Source organism: Mchenga conophoros, linkage group LG19, assembly GCF_057382185.1.
Source record: "Mchenga conophoros isolate Kocher_MC1m ecotype Shallow Benthic linkage group LG19, M_conophoros_male_GT1.1, whole genome shotgun sequence".
NCBI classification, from domain to species: Eukaryota; Metazoa; Chordata; class Actinopteri; order Cichliformes; family Cichlidae; genus Mchenga; species Mchenga conophoros.
Window position 1 is genome coordinate 21,124,620 of NC_140544.1, and position 19,805 is coordinate 21,144,424.

Below are 19,805 nucleotides of genomic sequence, written 5' to 3' on the forward strand. Positions count from 1 at the left end.
AATAATTTTTAACATTTCTTTTTCTCTTTTTATCTAATGCACATAACTACAAATAGCCCTAAGTAACAATGTAAAATGAAACCAAAGAAAAGAGAAAAATGTTTGCTCAAATTGATAATATATCATTTGGTTACATAACAGCTTCAACACCCTGGTCCGCTCAGATTTCCACATTATAATGAACTCGGTTTCCAGACAAACATTATCACATTTCACTACGTAAACAAACAGAAATATATTTGGAAAAACGCGTTTTTCCCTCTCCTCTGCCCAGCTTCAACAGGTACCAGAGGGAGAGTGTGTGAAGAGTCATGCAAGTTTAATGCTGCCGGTTTCTGCCGTACAACAAAGCCCACAGTGTTGGTTTTCATCTTTCCTCTATTTGGAGCAAGTGGAGCATGAGGCGAAGGAGGAAAGGTAAGGAAACACTCTTTTCCCCAACTGTCTCATATTTGTCAGTAAATCGCACTGGTATCACATCAGGTCACCCAGTAGGCTGTGAAATGACTTGTTGATCCCAGGAATATGTGTGTGTGCGTTAGTGATAGACAGTCAGCGAGAGGCAGTGATACTTTTATCTGCAGGTTCGCCAAGGAAACCTTTTCAAGCCAGACCTCACAGTGAAACGGCCCTGCCAAAGCCACAGAGAGTGAGAAAGAAAGAAAAGCAGAGACGGGACATTAAAGGCATCACTGGTGTTTGACAAACAGGGAATTATCAGAAAAAGGGTGTGCGGGGACTATGAGAACCACAGCACCACCAGCCCAGATTTCACCCGGTGGACACAAAGATTTGCTGAATGTTCCGCTCTAACGATGGCAAATTAGATCCGGGGGACAGAGAAGTGAGTGCAGAATGAATGAAAGGAGTACTGAGCACTGTCCCTTGCATGAAGCCATATTAGCATGCACAGTAGATCTCTTTTATGGCATTGGCGCTGTCCGTGGTGCTGAAAAGACGTGGTTACACAACGGGTAATGTTCTACTTGGACGGTAGGAAAGAAGTGGGTATAAATCCCGGAGGAAAATTGAGATTTCAGCGAGCTATTAGCTTTGTGTTGCCCAACCTGGCAGGAACATCGCGATCCGGCCTGCAGAGGTGCTTAAAAGTGGCATATTACATCAGAAAATGAATGGCCACCTTTTCAAAAAGGATTCAATTTGAAAAAAAAAACAACAACTTTCAGTCCTCTTTTTGCTTCGAATCAATCTTTATGACACTCACAGCAGTCTAATACTTTTTGTGCTCGGAATTTGTGCATTTCCGAAAGATCTTTGCCATCAATAGCTCTCTGTACAAATCTAAGTCATCTAGAAGCAGCAAACTTATTTCTGTATTTGATTGTCTGGCTGGCTTAATACTATTGTAATACTCTCTCTCTCTCTCTCTCTCTCTCTCTCTCTCTCTCTCTCTCTCTCTCTCTATTTAAATATATATATATATATATATATATATATATATATCAATCAGATAAGACAAATCCGATGTTTTTTCAAAACTGAATGAAAACATTAACGGCAAATTTTCCACGGGACCCGAAGAAGCGGAAGAAAATGTTACCCGACGAATTTTCATTAAAATTCAACAAGAGGCAAGCTCCGTGAGAGGTTAGATTATTGGCGGGCAGGCTCTCTGCGCGCGCGCGCGCGCACACACACACACACACACACACACACACACACACACACACACACACACACACACTTGGAGAGACGCTCACACACACACTTCACAGCTGGTGTGCCTTCCTCCAGCAGAGACTGACAGAAGCGGGGCGACCGCACTAAGCTGTGAGCGCTCTTTTCTCCTCTCCTCCACCAAGCGCGTCTTTTACTGTTGACATAAAAACTTTGAAGAGGTGAGAGTCGAAACGTCAAAACGCCGACAAATCACCGTCGACAGCGCGCATCAACAAAGAAGAAAGGGGGAAAGAAAAGAACCATCAAGTCTGAGAAAAGCGGTGGAGCCGGGAGAAAGAGGGAGCTATGCCATCTCCCGCCGAGCAGAGCCCAGTCCTCCAGTGTTGTGTGTCGGAGCTGCAGCATGGTGTCTCTTTCTGGACTCTGGACCTACTGCCTCGCCCCGGGGAGAACTCATCTCCTTTCCTTCTCTGCCAGAACGCTCCTGCTGCTTCTCTTATTAACCGTCTCTTCCTCCCCGGACGCCTGCTTCCCTCACCCACAACCTTGCCACATTCTCGCCCGGATAGGACACACCGTGCGTCTCGGTGCGCTCTTGCCTACCCGACAGCCGGCACGGATACAAAACGCGCTCAACCGCGCCCTGGCCAGCCTCCGGCATCAAGGCGGAGGGGCAGACTCCTCCACAACAACCTCTCAGCCACCTCCTCTGCTGCCCTACAACCTGAGCTTGGAAATGGTGGCTCGATCGCCCGCGGGAGGGGACCCTGAGTCATTGTCCCGTAGTGCCTGCCAGGACCTGGTGGTCAGGGGTGTGTCAGCCGTGCTCGCCTTTCCCCGCTCCAGGGAGGAGCTGATCCAGGTGGAGTTTCTCTCCTCTTTCCTGGAGATCCCCTTCGTATCTATCCTGGAGGACACAGAACCCCTTGTGACTAAGGTAGGAATTGACGCTGTGTGTCTTTCCTGGCCGTCACTGTGCACCTGTAGCAATCATCTTTGAAAGATGACAGTGAAAAATGGTTATGTGTGTATATATCATGGCTTTCATCTTTCCAGCATCTTGCACTTCAATTAGCAGCATGCCATGACCTAACATAATTTCATCTGATTCCAAGAGCTGACATTCACCAGTAAGTCATTGACTGACCCATTAGCCTGTGGCATGGATTTTGTTATCTGAGTTGGTGCAAAATGCTTCCTACTAGCCAGATTTTAAGGCAGGCTAAAGGCAAATGGACAGTGTAAAGAACTGTGATCATCAGAGCAGTTACACTAAAGAATGATTAAAATAATACAGACAGAAATGGTGATAATGTTACATGGATAATTAATTTTAAATAAAGAGACATTTTAGTGTATCAGACTTTAACTTCTAGCACTGTTGCCTTCTTCCAGCAATGTCTGCTGTTCAGACTGATTTTAACTGAGCTCTGGTGAACCTGCAGGCCCTTAACATGCATGTTTAATATCTGGTCACTCTGACTTGGTATTGGACTGAACCCCCGAGCGAGGTGAAAATTTCTCTCTTTCTAAGCTCTTTTCTCTGTGAATCTATGTGCGTATGTGTGTGTTTGTGCCAGAAAGGATGTGTGTACTTAGAGATTGCTTCTGGCACCTTTCTGAGCCCATTCCAGCAGTTGAAATACTGATAGACAGATGTCACGGAGAAGTGTGGCTCACTCTATTAGTATGATCACATATATGCTATGTTTATGTGTGTACGTGCAAATTAGGTAGACAACACAGATCTATGTGTGTGTGCAATGTTAGTATTCCCAGCAGAACTGCCAGTCAGTCAGTGCAGCTTCTGTCACATTTGCCTACATAAAAATGTCTCTATCCCACTGAGCAGCCAACTGCATCTCTAAGTCACCACAAACATATGAATGCATGCACTTTGCACACACATATTTAACTATCACCATCATGTGGGGTGGGGGTAAGTCTAAAATCTTTGTCCTGCCACCTCTCTTTGCCAACAATGGATTGCTTATTTCAATAAAGGTTGCATGAATGAGAAGTCAAACCACTTGATGAATGTGTCGGCAGAGCAGGGAGATAAGCAGAGGAGAGTAAAAGGAGAGAAATTTAGGAGATATGAAGGGGGGAATAGAAGGGGTGAGCTGGAAGAGAGAACAGGGTTCTTTTTTTCTATAGAACTGTGCCAAGCAGTCAGAGGGCAAACAACAATCATCACTCTCTTTCTTTGTCTCTCTGTGTTGTAGCGCTCCAGTATTTTTAGCCATAATTTCAAGCGGCATTTGTGAAATGAAAGCCTTTTTTGGTTAATTTTTGTGTTTAATGCTACACAAAAGCTTCTCTTTTTTCTCCTTGGTGTCAGACTAATCTTTCTTTTTTATTGAAGATAATGTCCAATCTTATGATGGCTAACAGACAAAAAAAGGACCAGAAAGTGGAAATTACTCCCCAGAGAATAGTTCTGAGTACAGCGTGTGACCAATAAGTGCTCTCCAAAACAAAAAAAGACAAATACAGCCATTTTGAAACACTTATTTAAAAAAAACCCTGCATCTACTTCATGTAAAACATTTCTACCTCCTTTATGATCTTGTTTTTTCGAACTTTCATGTCAATTGGGTAGACTGCTGAAAACATTAGCTCGTTAGTTAATAGCTGGTTTCTTGTGATTCTTCTTTTCTTTTGTGATTTCATGTTTTTATATGTGTGTTCTCATTACTGTCATAGATTTTGGACTGTGGGTGGACAAATCAAGCAATTTTAGGAGACTGTAAGAAATCTTAAAGGTCAGATTTTCAAATTTCCTGAATTATGAGACTAAAATCAGGATAATTTCACCATTAAAAAATACAGTTGGTTTGGTGACGATAAAATAGCCTTTAGTCACAGCCCAAAAACAGTTTGAATTTCAGGAGAATTGCCTGTGAAGGAGCGTAGTGTGTTTTCTTTCTCTCACACCCTAGGGTGCAACTCTATAGAAAGGGAGCAATGTGGGAAATTAAAGGACGCTGGCAGGAGGTGGGACAGGATCTTAAACACACACAGAGAGGGCAATGACGAGTGGGTTAGGTCAACAGGGAGGCAAATTGTTAGCCTGTACAAACAGGGAACAGTGCACAGGTTTCACTGCTGATAGGGGGAAAACACCCAAATCAGAAGATATGATTCTAATTAAAGATGCTATTTACATTCTAGCATCAGGAGGGCGGAGAGCTCCAGAGATGGGGGAGGTGGGCTGGAGAACAGCAGAGACAAAACAAACGGCTTGGCCAAAAAAAGAATAAAAAATCTGTCACAGATTGATCCAAATGAGAAGGGGAGGGTTTTTGTTTTTTCAAAAGAGAGTCTTTCCTCCTGGGGTTTTTAAATTGTGGAAATTCTGCAGGCTACTGGGAATTGAGCCCATGTTTTTCTGGTGAACAGATACCTTTCCTGGACATCAGAGAGGGATAGAAAGACACAAAGAAAGAATGAAAGAAAGAAAGAAAGAAAGAAAGAAAGAAAGAAAGAAAGAAAGAAAGAAAGAAAGAAAGAAAGAAAGAAAGAAAGAAAGAAAGAAAGAAAGAAAGAAAGAAAGGTTCATGCACATTTAGAAAAAACCCCAAAACTAATTCTTCCCTTTACCTGCCAAAAGAATACTACATCAATCTTAAAACACCACAGAAAGCTAAAAGGCGACTTGTTGACTTGTTTTCCTCACAGGCTAAACAGACTTCCTCAAGGTCAAAGAAAATGTCAATGAGGGGAAAGAAAATACAGTCTTTCACAAATTAATTAGTGTGTGGCACAGTTTTATTTTTCTTTCGTGACAGCTAATTTGCCATATTTCATGTTTCATCTGACGACAACAACAAAAGAAATACTCTTCCACGTCGGGGGCGTCATGTAGCATGCGTGACATTTCTTGGAGGTTGTGATGATAGATTTTCCTGACTACCTTTAAGTGCGCCCAAAAAACTCAAACCAACCAGATGCTGAGGGGTTGAAGGGTTGTCATCATTATGCAAATTTGTCGCACAAATTGTCACATGAAATTCTCTATTGTCAATTATTCCCATGTCACAAGACTGAAAAATATTTGGCACCACTGATGAAACAGAGACATGAAAGGGCACAGACAGACACGGGGACAGAAAGACAGCCAGAGACAGGGGTCGTCTGTCCGTCTGCGTTCTCCTCTCCCTTCTTAGTCAGAAAGAGCTCTGGGACTATGCGATGTGTCTCAGTAAGGAAGTGCTTATTCTTCCAACCTACTTAAGCTAATTAGAACCACTGTATGACCCCTAACTGTAAATCTCTCTCATCCATCTATGGCATGCAGAATGGGAGGAGAGGAGCAAGGAAGAAGGGACAGAGAGGGGTGGGGAACGAAAAGGAAATGGACTTCTAATTCCCATTAGGGCCATTATGGGCATTTTGGAAGCTGATTTTTTCATCAGTTGCTTTTCATTGATTCAAAGTAAGTAATGAAATTGAGCATATTTGATATTTAAGCAAAAAAGTCCAAAAATAGCTTTGATTAAACCATTATAAAATGGGATGGGGTTTGAAATCGGCATTCTATGGATATGTTGGGGTGTGTTGGTAATAGTAACAATTTAATTCTGTTTTTTTTTTTTGTTAAAAGTTGGTGCAATTTGCCAACAGACATAATTGAAAAGAACATCTATGCATTTTTAATGTGGCCAGCCTTTTTTCATGCACAGTACTACCAAACAATTCTGGATTTGCTGATGATATCACAGGAATTATTTAGTGAGATCATGATTTCTTTTTTTGAAAGTGTATTAGCGGAGAGAGCCGAAGGAAATGGTTTTGCTGATTTCTGAGTGTGATTAGGTGAGAGGGGTGGTATGAAGTGAATCCATTATTTGTCATTCTCCACAATTGGAACTGAGTTCCTGCAGCTCACTTTACTCCCAGTTGCCATTGAAATAAACCTTGGATTTTTTTCCCCCATAAGGTGGAATGTACAGAAGTCTATTTCACAGACTTTAATCCTGACTAACATTCATATTTTTCCCCTTTGTAGTTCCTTTACCTCAATTATTTCCACAAGGCATTCCTCATATTATTATATTCCTTTCAATAAAGAACGGTGTTTTATTCCTATTTCATAAAGCCTATTTTGTACTAGCCTTGTATACATGCATTATGAGTACAAAGGCATATTTTGCTTGACCCAGCTTGCACCTGTTACATTGCCGGTGTGTTTAGTGATGCTGATAATTAAATCTCAATCTGAACTGAGCTGCTGAACCTCAAGTCCCACAGAATCGCAGCATTAACAGAACGCCATAACTGCAAATGCTGACTATCCCTAAACTGTAATTACCACAATACACTCCACAAAGTAATGCAGTGTATTATTCATGAGGTCTTTACTGTTTATGATTTGAAACAACCTTTATCGTTCTGTTGGTGAACTACTTTCCCTTCTGCAATCCATCCATCCCACATTCTTTCATTAAGTCTCTTCTTTTTTTAATGACATACCTCATTCTGCTTAGTAAAATGAAGATTAGTACAGTAAAAAACCCAATTTGCGACTTTGAATGAAATTACATTTTAATCCTGGGACCCTGCTGAATAAGACGCATTGTGGCTCGGAGCTAGCCCTGCTCTCAGAGGACACACATGCTGCAAAACGCGTTCGCACACACATCTGCACTCCCGCATGCACATCTGCAGAGAAATGCAAGTACTGGCCTCACGCAAAAAAAAATGTATCTTGCATTTATGAGATTCATGCACGCACAGAGAGTCTGCCCTGTGCTCACTAAAGGTTATTAAGCCTAATGAGGCTTTACAAGGCCATGCTGCCTTTAGTGTTTTCTTTGAGATGATGAGGGGATTTGTGCCGTAAAACCACAGTGGAATAAACGAGTGGAAAGAGAGGGACAAAAACTTGCGCCTAGCCAGCGCTGCAGGGAAACTGACAGCTTGGGACAAGCAGGCCACTTAATGCAAACAGCTCAAAGCTTTTTCTTTATTAGTACTATGATGACAGTTCAGCGCGGTCTTGACTGAGCCAGATTAATTGAGCAGAGCAGAAACAGCGGAGTATGTATTACCAAAAGGACTCTGGGCTTGTTTGAGCTGCTCACTATGGCATTCAAGTTAGTGTTCTAATGTTTGTCTTGTGTTTTTGCCTCTGGTAAAACAAATGTCTCCAGTAGTTCCACAACAATTTTATGTTACTCAGTGGAGCTAAAAAGTAAATGAAGTAGACCAGTGATGGATGGAAGCAAAAAGCACCAGAATGGCTGTATATATCAGCAAGCAAAGGAGATGTGGTTTTCATTATAATGAGTTAATAAAGGAACTGATGGAGGTATATAGGGATAAAGAAAGCAGGAATTGGTCCATTCTATACTCAGAAAGAAGGGAAAACGTTGAATGGGAGAATATGGAAGTAGGGGAAAGTGGTAATCAGGTGCTAGGAAATATGAGAATGGACAGAATATGCGGAATTAGAAATCGCATGAAAAAACTACGCATCAAGCAAAAATTAAGGAACATTTGAAGGATGAATCTTGGAAAAAGGGAAGTATATTTCAGAGAATAAGAAAGTGACTATGGAAAAAGGGAGGCACCAGGTAGAAAACAAGGAAAGTAAAGAGATAAGGGAATAAACTTAGTGTAAATAAACAGGAAAGAATCAGGAATGAAAGAATGAGGCATGGGGAGAAAGTAGTTATTTAGAAAAAAGGGAGGGAAAGCAAAAGGAGGGAAGTGGGATAGAGGAATAAATAGAAAAACTAGTGAAGGGTGGAAAAAAAGAAGAGGGATCAGCAGAGGAAGGAGAGTTCAAAGGTTGCAAGAAATGAAGAAGAGAGGGTGGAGGTGCTGGGAGGGAAAGTGGTAATGCTGGGGAAGGCTGACAGCAGTCCCACGACTTGTGTTTTCTCTTCCTTTGCACAGTCTGATTTGTGGCAGTTTTATCTACACTGTGCTGGTTCATTAGAGGATTAGTGAGTGATAACTAAAAGTTATCTGTGATTGAAAACACCTTCACTCCAACACGTGCACACACGTGGACATGCACACATGTACACACACATTCTGTTTACACACGAACACACACTGTGCACATATAGATTGTACTCATGCAAACTTATTCAACTTCCCAAACTTATTCCATTCACCTAAAGTTAGTGCCATCTTTCCCGTTCTGCAGAACCTGCGATTGTGCAGCAGTTGTTTGCCTGCATACACACATGAGAATGTGTGTTATAGTTTTTCATTATGTGGCAACTGAGGCAGAACACCACAAATCTAGGCCAGGTGGGCTTCAGTGATAAGGGCACATCGGGAGACAACACACACACATTTTAGGACCTCCTATAGGAGATCCCATAGGCATAGGTCAGGGGTGAAAGACAAGCAGACGGGAGAGGCAGACCAGTGGCGAGACAGGGGAGAGAAGGTGAGAAAGACATGCGCTGATGTGAGATTAAACAGATGCTGACAGATGGCGTTGGGGCATAGCTGAGCCACTGCCAGAGAGACAGGTTAGCCAAACACAAGATGAGAAAATGGGGTAAATGTCCAGAAAGGGGTAAGACAAAATTCAAGTAATAAAAGCAAAAGAGTAGGAAAGAGAAACAGATAGAGAACCAAACAGAATTAGACAGATAGCAATTCCGACAGGGTGGGGTGGGAAACAAAGAAAGATTAAAAACTGAGAAAGAAATAGCAAAGTGAAGTGAGCAAGTAAGTTAGAGATAGAAAAGGAAAGGGGGGACCAGGCGGTGTCAGAGAAAGTGTGACAGAGCCAAGAGCTGTCAGGGATGAAGTTATTTGAGAGGCGGGTGAGGCACAGACAGAAGATTGAAGGATGGTAGACCCCAAGGTAACTTCTGTGTTCCTTCTGGGATATTTATGTTGGGAGTTGGCAAGAAAACAGGCATGATTTAGAGCCCATCTGGTTAGGTTTCAACACCACCTGCCCACAGAGGAAAAGCTGTCTGTAAGGAGACATACAACAGTGCACCAGTGGCACTCGTGTACACACTCAAACATGCTTCGTTACATCAGTTACATGTGTAGAAATGGAACCATTTCCCTCGATTTGGCTCTCCTCCAGTTTTGGCATTTTAAATTTGAGTCTAAATGCTGGGATTTAGGGCAATGCACAGGATCCTAAACATAAACGATATCATAAAGTTATATTTTGGTCCAATTTAGTGTATGTTTTGGATGCTAAAGATAAGAGTAAGGGCAAAATGAAAATGGTTGCATAGCAGGTCACAGCACTGAAAAAAGAGAAACCAGTTATGTTTGTGGATGGAAAACTTGATCGCCTTGTTTAAAGGAATAAAAATCTTTATGTAATGAGGCATGACCATAAAAACTATAAGCCTACTACCGCTTTAGCCAGATCACAGAATAGAATGATGATTATGGAAATCTGGAATTTGTGCAGCGTTTTTGTTCACTACACTCTGACCTCGCCACTCCCCACAAGGAAACACTCTACTCATCTCAGCAGGGAGAAGGGATTTGTGTTGGTGTGTGCAGGCATGCAGCAAAAGAATGAGCAGAGCACTGACAGCTTAAGTACACCGCTGTGATTGAAAGGGTTTCTTGAGGTATGTGATCGCTGCCTTTTGCTTGTCAGTCTGTTTGTCAACAGGAAAAACTACAGAACTGGATTTTATGAAACCTGAAGAAGTATATGGAGCACGGCCAAAACTGAACTTTTAAAATTAGGCATAAATCTGGATTATCTTGTTTAAAAATTACAAAAATCAGGGAATTGGCCTTGGTTGAACATGAGCTTGAAAGGGCCCTTTCCATTTGGTTGTGTGTTGCTTTTTTAAATGCAGCATCTAACTCAAGTGGGGCTCCTGTAACTAGCTTGCAGGTTTTAGTTTTTAATTTTTTAAGTGGAAAATTTTGTTAACGATATTTGTGAACACAGTTCACAGTTCAGCACAGCTAATATTCCAGTGCATTGTTTTGAATAATGGATTGTCCATCAAACTGGTTTGGGCCAATGGGCAAACAACGGTTTTACTACAAATCCTGAATAGACTTGGATGCTACGTTTAGTGCTCTGTATGTTCACGGTGTCAAACTACCATTAGCTCGCTTTCTTCAAATCAGTTTGTGGTGTTTGTGGTCAGACTGCAGAAACAACAAAAAACTAATACAGGTTAAATTGTACTAGTATGTCTCAAGAAATTAAAATATTATGAAAATTGTTTTTTTGTTAAATTAATTAAAAAGGCAGACCTTTTCATATTTTACATTCATGTGACATAAAGTCAAATATTTCAAGTTTGCTGATTATTGCTTTTAGCTTGACTGTAGTAAAAATGTAAATAACTGTGGTAGGACTTTTCTTTATTAAAGCCTAGAAATAATATGGTAAAGGTGGAGTAATACGGTTGGAACAAGACTAAGGTCATAGAATGTTATTACCATGTAATTACAATAAAATGATAATATATATATATATATATATATATATATATATATATATATATATATATATATATATATATATATATATAAACATTTAATAGCATTCTAATGTGTCATGGTGTCAAAGCATCAGTGTAGAAAAATTATCATTTCCCTCAGTTTCTGACCTGTTATTAATGTTATTAATTAACCTGTTATTATTCAGTCACTTTAATTTTAAAACTGTGTATATACTGTATATTCTGTGTATTCATTATCTCACTCTTATTGTCTGTTTATGCCCTGTCCTTATCTTCAATGTCATGCTGTTCTGTTGTATCTTAATTGCCCCTTGGGGATAAATAAAGTCTTTCTGATTCTGATTAACCATGTACATAGAGTTCAGTGTAATATTACTCAGGTAGAACCACTGTTTGTGCACAGTAGTCACTTGGGATCACCATCTATTTGGGCAATTAAGTGGTAATAAACTACTATTTCCACATTCTTGCCTTTTTGTTTCCACTTTGTTGTTCCCCTATTACCACATTATCACTGGAAGCTGCACTAGAAAGTGCAACCAAAAATAAATAAATCGGAACTGCATGTCTGACGTGAGTGAAAACACCCTCAAATTAAAGCTATGTAAACTTGGCTCTTGTTTCAGCGGCAAATGCAAAATTACGGCACATGCTTCGGACTTTTCTAAAACTCTCACACAATTCCACATTTACATTAATATTGACACGATCTCCCCGTAAAACGCATGTCCTATCCCGTGATTGCAGGGACCTACTGATGCAAATCAATACATAAACTCTAGTGTTCAAACGCCACGACAGTCGCAGCCACAGCTCTGCCCCACACATGCGTGGATAGGAATGCCTCAGTCAAACTGTATCTGGGACCATCCATCACACACAAGCAGTTGTCATTTCTTGGGAAGTCATGTTATTCTCACCTTCTCGCTTTCTGTATTGACCTCTGCGTTTGAGCTGGCTCCATAAAGCAGAGCAGAGCGGAACGACAGATAAATCCTCGTCTGACTGCAGGTGCAGGGGAAACGTCAAGATGATCTGATATTCATTTGCACAACATCTAACACATAAATACTATTTATTGGATGAGAAGAGACATGCAGACATGACACAACAGAGCAAGTCACTACAATATACAAGGTAGCAGGGAAAAATTTAAAAGGGCGAGTATTGAAGGCAAGTGATGTGTGAATTTCAAAGTGAGTTTAAATGGGATGACCCACAAGAAATAAAGAGATGGAGAAATAAAGAGCTAAAAAAGTGCGATAGAGAGAAGAGAAATAGGATGTGATCAATTTTCCTTCTTCATTGTCCTTCACTATAGAGGACAGTCCGTCCTCCAGATAGCGCTAAAGCAGCTTCCCTGTCGCACTTATCTCCTGCCAAGTCACGCAAGAGAGCGGTGCAATATTTCACTCTAATTCAGGTAGTAGCATGCATATATCTTGCATCTAGCTGCTCATTTTCTTTGTTGTGGTTGAGGGACAACTGAAGAACACCATAAAATTACTATTTGTAAAACCTTTCAAGATAAATTGTATGACCAAAATGTGGACTGTTTGGACACTTATTGAGATAAAATGACAAATAGCATGACAAGAAAACAAATCACTTTTGTTTGATAACTTTATGCCTGACTGCCATATTTTCCCGGTACAACAGTGTAGGCGTGTAGGTGTGAACAGTCAACTAACTTCACTTGGGTTGTCATGTCATAACATTTTTATGCTGTATAAAAAACAGATTCCCTGAGATGTAACAAGGTTGTTGCACCGGCAAACAGTACAAGACTGAGCAGAATCAATAAGTTGTGAAGTACCTCAGGCAAGGAAACGGATTTTTTAATTGAGAAAAAGGGAATGAACAAATATTGAATTGTGTTGTTCTTTGTTTTCTTTCTTTTGTTTAAAAAAAGAAGAAGCTTGTGGCATTGTTTTTTTCTGTGTGTTTCAGCAGTAGAGTGGCCGTGAGGTTTTGCTGGAAACCAACTGTTTATATTTTCCCAATTCATGACACCAGAGTGAACTGGCACTGAGGCATGCAGGTGGAATGGTTTGGTAGAAAGATCCTTTTCAGGCAGGACAGCTGGGCAAAATGGTTGGGTGGATATATCTTTTTCAGGCAGCCCGCCGTTGACTACTGCTGACTGGGACTTGTCAGGTATTAAATTGGACTGGAGGAGCGATATCTCAATTTTAGCTGAGATGCCCGCAGAACGAGTGGATCGAAATCTGTCCTTTAAAAATGTAAAGTCTCATTTAGGACGATTGGCATGCGACGTGTGATAATGAAACACATTTGAAACGACTGAACTGTTTCACCAGAGTAGAAGCATTTTATGTCGCCTTTTGTCACCTAGCTGGGTATGAAAAGCAAAGGAAGGCAGTGCAGTATCTGAAAATATGAATTCCTTTTTTAGTGCAGTGCACAGAAGAAGAAAATTAGCTTTCATCAAATGACTCCTTCAACAGAAAAAATGGGAAAGGCATAGAAGTCACACTTTGTCCTTGTCCAAAAGGCTCATTGTGCTTGAATATCAATAGCAATCTAAAATTATACATCGAAATAATCAATTGCAGGCTTACAGCTTCCAAATTAATTAAATGATTATGAAACAGCAAAGTTGGGCAAAGGTTACATAAGGCATTATAAATGTAATCCTCTGAAACTCGCAAACTTAAAATGCAAGTCCCACAATTCTCCTGCTGGACAAATGGGGTTCATTTTGCAAGAGAGATTAAGTGTTGAAATTACAGTTTTGAGTTTTATTTTTACTCATGCTTAATAAATAGTTGGATTTACATGCAAGTCAAGAAGGAGAAATGGGACTTTCCTGCCATCTGTGTTTTTTGCTTTTCTTTTATGGCGCAAAGAAACAAAGCATAGCTTATGAGTCAGCAAAGCAATTGTGGCATTGGACATTCCCGCAGCAGTCACTCTCAGACTTTGTTTAACAGTGTTAATTTTCCAAATGGCACCATAGTACAGATGCAGAGTTCATTGGCACGCTTTTCAGCTGTAGTTAAAGGATGCCTGATAGACCAGTACGTGCTTGATCTGTACATTCCACTTCCTTGTCCACTCTGTCACTCTCAATCCAACCATTGCCGCTGCATCAACAGAGAGGGTTACAAGTTGACTGCCAAGGCAGAAGCTCTGCCAATAGCACTGTTTGTGCGCCTGTGTCTTTTGTTGTTATATTGGGTGTGAAAATGTTTGTTGTGTCAGCTTTGGCATGAATGCGCTGTCCTCACTTTACCGTATAAACAGTTGAGTTTGAGCTCAGGTTTTATTTTAGTTTCACACGAGCTTCCTCGGCAGATTTTATTGCCTGGATCTTTTGAAATAATAATGTTTACTTGTTCATTTCTGTGAGTCCTTTATAGATGTCGTGTTCATTTTGGATTTAAGGCTGACTTTTACTTTTGTTTCTGAAAAGATTGATTTTTTTAGCCACCCAGAGAGATAGGAACAAGCTGAAAATAAACACCGAGTTGCCCAGCAGATCACACTTAGCATTTGCCTGGATTAATGGCTTTTTAACTAATGCAAGCTTAACAGTCACTCTTTGCATACATGTAGTTTGATCTTGTTTGGAACAAGTAGTTCCAAATTTAATTTGCTTGGCATTTGGTGATGGAGAGGTGGAGTACAGTGGGTTAATCAGAGTCTGTTTTCAGCGTCTGGAAAGGAAGATTTATCAAATAAAGAGTTGGTGTTAAATGGGACTAAAAATTCAAAGCGTTCTTATTCCAGGATGTTAAAATGTCACCGATGTTCTGTCACTTGTGCTGGTGTTCTGGAAATACAGCGAGATATGCTCTGTGATGTCTGTGTCTTAGACACAGAGAGATAACGGTCCTCTTTTAAAGAGTGATGCCAAGTTACTTGTTTGCCCGCCAGGGTATCGCAATTCACAGCCTATTAAGGACCTAAGTGTTTTGCATTTTGTTTTCATATGCTGATTCATTGTGACTGTTGCTTGCTTTTTTACTTGCTTCCACTCACTGCTTGGGCACCAAACACTACTTCAGTGTTTCCCCTAGGCTGGCTGCATTGGATGAAGGGAACACTGTGCTTGGTTAGGTTAAGGAAAAGATCAAGATGTGGGTTAAAATATATTGTGTTAAAACATAAATCCTGCATATTATTGTAATGACGTGTATGCACAAGTTCAATAAGGAAGGAAGATATTTCCTAAGTTTTTGGCTGCTAGTCTGTTCTCTACATCACTACCACGTTCCCATGCTGTCAGTCTCAGTGCTAACACCATTACCCTAGTCCAGTCATCTTCTTGCCTGCCTTCATTGAACCAATCAGCCTCCACTCTGCATGGTTTAAATTTGTGCTCTCCGTCACTCTCCCTTTCAGAATTGTGCAACCCACCTCCTCCCATCTCCACCTCAACCAAGTCACCCAGAGCTCCATCCAAGCCTCAGTCTTCATCTTCACCACACCTCTGCATCTAGGGGGTGTCCTGTCCTGTCACCCCTGGGATATGGATCTGCCATGATGGGTCATCGGATTCTAATCACCAAATACATTCATACATTTCTCTGTCTCAATAAATCATGTTCAGTTCTTCCATATGACCTCTCCTTACTGAACTGGTCATGCTCTACTGGTGTCTCTTGATGTAGTTCTTTGCAAGCATCTACAGTGGCTTGCAAAAGTATTCGGCCCCCTTGAACTTCCCCACATTTTGTCACATTACAGCCACAAACATGAATCAATTTTATTGGAATTCCACATGAAAGATTAATACAAAGTGGTGTACACGTGAGAAGTGGAACGAAAATCATACATGATTCCAAACATTTTTTACAAATAAATAACTGAAAAGTGGGGTGTGTATAATTATTCAGCCCCCTGATTCAATACTTTGTAGAACCACCGTTTGCTGCAATTACAGCTGCCAGTCTTTTAGGGTCTGTCTCTACCAGCTTTGCACATCTAGAGACTGAAATTCTTGCCCATTCTAATGTGCAAAACAGCTCCAGCTCAGTCAGATTAGATGGACAGCGTTTGTGAACAGCAGTTTTCATATCTTGACACAGACTCTCGATTGGATTTAGATCTGGACTTTGACTGGGCCATTCTAACACATGGATATGTTTTGTTTTAAACCGTTCCATTGTTGCCCTGGCTTTATGTTTAGGATCGTTGTCCTGCTGGAAGATGAACCTCCGCCCCAGTTTCAAGTCTTTTGCAGACTCCAAGAGGTTTTCTTCCAAGATTGCCCTGTATTTGGCTCCATCCATCTTCCCATCAACTCTGACCAGCTTCCCTGTCCCTGCTGAAGAGAAGCACCCCCAGAGCATGATGCTGCCACCACCATATTTGACAGTGGGGATGGTGTGTTCAGAGTGATGTGCAGTGTTAGTTTTCCACCACTCATAGCGTTTTGCATTTTGGCCAAAAAGTTCCATTTTGGTCTCATCTGACCAGAACACCTTCTTCCACATGTTTGCTGTGTCCCCCACATGGCTTGTGGCAAACTGCAAACGGGACTTCTTATGGTTTTCTGCTAACAATGGCTTTCTTCTTGCCACTCTTCCATAAAGGCCAACTTTGTGCAGTGAAATCTTTTTGTAGCCTAAGCCTGTTTTTGTCAGGCGCAGTGGCCCGTGGACATGGGATGGACTCAAGCGCAGATTCAAAACCGGAGGCCAGGGGTGAGGTGTAACGAAAAGAGACTTTATTTTTACAATGCTCAGAGGCTAACAGAAAGTGCAGACTAGAATCAATGAACATAAACTAGATGTCTGAGGCGAGAGAAAAATACTGTGGTGAAAACTAGATGGCAGGGATAACTGGGTGCAGGTACTGGGCAGGGAAAACTGTGGCGGGCCCGGGCAAAGCTTGCAGGTGGGGGTTGCGTGGAGGGGGGAGGCAGGAGAGGTCCAGGTGGGTGCTGCATGCAATGCAGGGAGGCAGGCAGGAGAGAATGGCAGCTCCAAAACGGAGAGGGGTTACCGGTGGCAGCAAACTGGTATCCAGGAGAGCTTGGTAGGTGGTTTTCAGAGGTAAAGTTGGCAGATAATCTGGCGAAGACCAGTTGAGTGCGCCGGTCATAAATACTGCTGGTCCGATTGCCATCAGGTGAGGAACAACAAAGACTCCACCCAGTGGGGAGGAGCTGATGCTGTGGAAAACCACCCAGACCACGACAGTTTTAAATGTCTCAATAACTTTATCCCTGACCTGTCTGCTGTGTTCTTTGGACTTCATGGTGTTGTTGCTCTCAATATTCTCTTAGACAACCTCTGAGGCCGTCACAGAGCAGCTGTATTTGTACTGACATTAGATAACACACAGCACCGTGGAGGGAACAGCCATCCATCATTTGCACTATGAGTTTAGTGCAAATTTAGTGCACTCTATTTAGTCATTAGCACTCATCAGGCAATGTCTATGGGCAACTGACTGCACTCAGACCAAAAGGGGCTGAATAATTTTGCACACCCCACTTTTCAGTTATTTTTCTGTAAAAAATGTTTGGAATCATGTATGATTTTCATTCCACTTCTCGTGTGTACACCACTTTGTGTTGGTCTTTCACATGGAATTCCAATAAAATAGATTCATGTTTGTGGCTGTAATGTGACAAAATGTGGAAAAATTCAAGGGGGCCGAATACTTTTGCAAGCCACTGTATATTCATAGCAAGTGGGCGACCGTGGCTCAGGGGGTTGGGACTCGCATCTTAACCGGAAGGTCGCCGGTTCGATCCCTGGGCTCTCTGTCCTGGTCGTTGTGTCCTTGGGCAAGACACTTTACCCTACTGGTGTTGGCCAGAGGGGCCGATGGCACGATATGGCAGCCTCGCTTCTGTCAGTCTGCCCAAGGGCAGCTGTGGCTACAACTGTAGCTTGCCTCCACCAGTGTGTGAATGAATAGTGGTATTGTAAAGTGCCTTGAAAAGCGCTATATAAATCCAATCCATTATTATTAAGTGGAAATGAGAGATCCATCTATCCTTTATTTATCACCGATTGCAATATTCATGGCTGAAGTGTACCCTGCTGATATTTATTTTTTCCTGATTCTGATTTTCTTTTTAAAAACTCTAACGTGCAGCATATACGGAGAAAAACATTGTTTCTTCAATGTAAAATATTTTTTTCATAATACAAATTACAAAAATAATTAAACCTTACAATTTTAGCCAAAATCTCAGGTACCAGATGTCCTTTCACTGGATAATAAAGAGCTCTGCTACAGGAAAGAAGTACAAATAATTCCCTGAATATGAGTTCTTGTACACCCACATTTACCTGACACGTTTTACCTTACCAAACAAGAAAAGGTGCAACAAATTATATTACAAAATGATATAACTAAATAAATGTCATGTACTTGCATAATTTTAATTTTTATAAATTAAATTTTCACCAGATAAAGGACATCAATCCTTTTCTCTTTATCACTTTCTCTTTATCACTCTTTATCACTTTTAACATTCTTAATCGCTTTTTTAGTTTATGTGATAATCCTGGAGTTACTTCTTCACCAAGTATGTGCGATGATTTTTTAGCATTTTTCAATAACAAGATCTTATCGATTAGGGCCCTTGTTTCGTTGTCTGTTGTCTCAGTTCAAAGCCCTCCACCTGTGTGTTCAGCTGTCTTAGAGCAGTTTGATCCCGTCTCCCTTAAGGACCTGACCGCGATAGTTAGTGGCCTAAGATCATCACACTGCCCCTCTGATTCTCTTCCCCCGAGTCTGCTCAAAAACACTTTTAATATTGTTGGCCCTTTTATTCTGAAATTGATTAATACGTCCCTTACTACAGGCTGCGTCCCACTATGCTTCAAACAAGCTGTAGTTCAGCCTCTTCTTAAAAAACAAAACCTGGACCCAACTGTTCTGTCTAATTACAGGCCCATCTCAAAGCTTCCTTTTCTATCTAAAGTTTTGGAGAAAGTGGTCTATCTACAGTTGCAGGCACACCTCGATTCTAATATGATCTCAGAAAAATTTCAATCTGGTTTTAAATCATTACATAGCACTGAGACAGCACTTTTAAGGATTTTTAACGATATTCTCTTAACTATGGATTCTGGCAGCCCTGCTGCCCTTTTACTGTTGGACTTGTCAGCAGCTTTTGACACGGTTGACCACGACATCCTGTTATCACGGCTAGAATCGCATGCTGGCCTAAAAGGATCTGCCCTTCAGTGGTTTCGCTCCTACTTGACAGAAAGGTTCTTTTATGTCAATATGGGCCCCCACAACTCCAAATTAGCTCCTCTTAAATACGGCGTTCCTCAAGGCTCTATTTTGGGTCCCGCCCTCTTCGCACTCTATTTGCTGCCATTGGGCTCCATCTTCTCACGGTACAGCATTTCATTTCATTGCTTTGCGGATGATCTACAGATTTATCTACCTTTAAAATCAGGATCAGATCAACCGCAGCTCTTATTACGCTGCCTTGACGACGTTAAACAGTGGTTATCATTAAATTTTTTACAGCTAAACGAAAACAAAACTGAGGTTGTCATTTTTGGCAATTTCAATCATATCGACAGCACGTTGGGTACCCTCTCCTCGTATTGTAAAACACGTGTAAAAAACCTCGGAGTTTACATTGATGGTTCTTTTAAATTGAATAAGCAGGTGAGTGCAGTAGTTCAGTCCTGTTTTTTTCAGCTAAGACAGCTAGCCAGGATAAAGCCATACCTTCCGGCTGACGTCTTCGAGCGTATCATCCACCTTTTTCTTACTTGCAGATTG

General features: G+C 41.2%; 1 protein-coding gene across 1 annotated transcript in view; it reads left to right on the plus strand.

Moving 5' to 3' along the window:
- Window positions 1-1,785: 1,785 nt before the first annotated feature.
- Window positions 1,786-19,805, plus strand: part of LOC146552183 (glutamate receptor ionotropic, NMDA 3B-like) — a 94,956-nt gene continuing 76,936 nt past the window's right edge. The window contains exon 1 of the mRNA XM_085256772.1: window positions 1,786-2,578. Within this exon, the coding sequence (XP_085112898.1) occupies window positions 2,045-2,578 (534 nt within the window). The 5' untranslated portion in view covers window positions 1,786-2,044. The remainder of the gene's footprint in view (window positions 2,579-19,805) is intronic.